Below are 1,891 nucleotides of genomic sequence, written 5' to 3' on the forward strand. Positions count from 1 at the left end.
GATCGTGTTAGATTACATGTGGAAGCGTCTGTTGTTTCGGTTTCTTCTTTACTTGTGTTTTTGGAAATTCTGTACAGAAAATGTGTACTAGCGTGCCCTACAGTATAACAATGAAAACACGGATTCTAGGAACACATTAGGCTATAAGTCAAGTATACTTAAATGTAATTTTAAGTATATTTCTGGGAAGTACATAAAGCCCATTTCTGAGAAGTACATAAAAAGTAGACTATAAGTATACTTTCCTATTTTTTAGTTTAAAAGAAGTATACTAATACTAAAGGAAGATTGATTTGTTGCTAAAAGTTGCTAAATGACGCGATGTCATTGCGTAATCACGATGCAAAATTGTGTCACTGCATCAAATCTCAGCAAAAAAATTTTTTTTTAATTTAGATGTGTTTATAAAATAATAAAACTGCATAATATAATATTAAAATATAAATAACTAATTTTAAATACAACATTGAATTATTTAACACTTCGTCATAAATATTCCCCTTTTTAGAGCTAATAAATAATAATAAACGTTACATATACTAATAGCACACTTGAATAAACTTCTTTTTCGAAGGGTATATCCAGTCAGAAATGTCATATAACTATTTACCTCTTGATTATTATATTATATTATATTATATTATATTATATATACCAGTACAACTTATCACTTCAGCTTCAGTTCAGCTTATCAATTCAAAACAGAGAGTGATTTACGTGTGTTGTTGAGAAGAAAGAACAGAGGAGAAGACAGAAGTTTTTCCCCCTCAGCTACCAGCATCTGTTAGAGATCCCACCCAAACTCACCTCCCGACTGCAGCACGGGCATCCGATAAACACACACACACACAGAGAGAGGGAGAGAGCGAGAGAGTCACACATTTATGCAGAGCAGAGGGTCAAGACAGTCCGAACCGTGCGCTTCTCTTCATTACGCACAGAGAAATCACACAGAACACAACCCACACCGGCGCCACCGAGCTCACATCAAGAGCTGTGAAGGGACGGGATCTAAGGAAATAAGCGTCACATTGGAGAATCAATCGGGTCTAAAGTGAGTTTTTGTGGATTCGGTGCGTCTGGAGAGCTGTGAGGATGCGCGTCTCGGTCCTGCTGCTGCTCTGCGCACTTTACGCAGGAGAAGCGCACAAACTCTCCGCGCTCACGGTGGGTCACCACACACTTCACTATCAATCTATAATCACTCACATTAACAGAACGATTGTTTATGAACAAATATTAATAGTCTGTATGTAAAAATATGTGTCTTATAACATTTCTGACTCTGACTGTTTCAATGTTCTTTAGCAAGGTCCAGTAATACTATGGATATGTATGTACTATATAGCATTCTATTACTATTCTATTACTATATATAACTAACATGATGTCAAAAAAAAAACAGCAAAAATTACTCTTTAGGTGTATACACTACAAAATGTTTTACCTGGTAGCCTTTTTGTGGCACCCTGTTTTGTCATCAGAGCCAGAATTAATTTTTATTGGACAAGTATGTTTTGTGTTTTTCACCCAAGGACAGTAAAAGTGGCAGATTGATATGGGGCTTTGTGAGTTCGGCTGCAGACTCAGTGCATCTTTGTGCTTGTGCTTTTGTTAAACAAGAAGCTTGAGACACTATGTAAGGTGAGATGAGTAATCATGAGAATCCTATTTGGGCTTAAGAGTAGTGATGTTTGTGCACTCGCAATTCAGGAGGGTAACCAGAAATCCACAAGCTTTCTTTCAAACAATCACAGACACAGACACACAGACACACACACACACACACACACACACACACACACACACACACACACACACACAGGTTTGTTTTTATGGTTTCTGGGGGCTCTCTAGCGGCGTCGGGGTTTTTATAGTGCACACAGCGTAT

General features: G+C 37.4%; 1 protein-coding gene across 1 annotated transcript in view; it reads left to right on the forward strand.

Annotated features, from left to right (window-relative positions):
* Positions 1–874: 874 nt before the first annotated feature.
* The window catches only part of LOC107568519 (SPARC-related modular calcium-binding protein 2-like), a 29,275-nt gene continuing 28,258 nt past the window's right edge, over positions 875–1,891 (forward strand). The window contains exon 1 of the mRNA XM_016254485.1: positions 875–1,167. Coding sequence (XP_016109971.1) covers positions 1,096–1,167 — 72 coding nt within the window. The 5' untranslated portion in view covers positions 875–1,095. The remainder of the gene's footprint in view (positions 1,168–1,891) is intronic.

This window comes from Sinocyclocheilus grahami, unplaced genomic scaffold (genome assembly GCF_001515645.1).
Source record: "Sinocyclocheilus grahami isolate Dianchi unplaced genomic scaffold, SAMN03320097.WGS_v1.1 scaffold1253.1, whole genome shotgun sequence".
NCBI classification, from domain to species: Eukaryota; Metazoa; Chordata; class Actinopteri; order Cypriniformes; family Cyprinidae; genus Sinocyclocheilus; species Sinocyclocheilus grahami.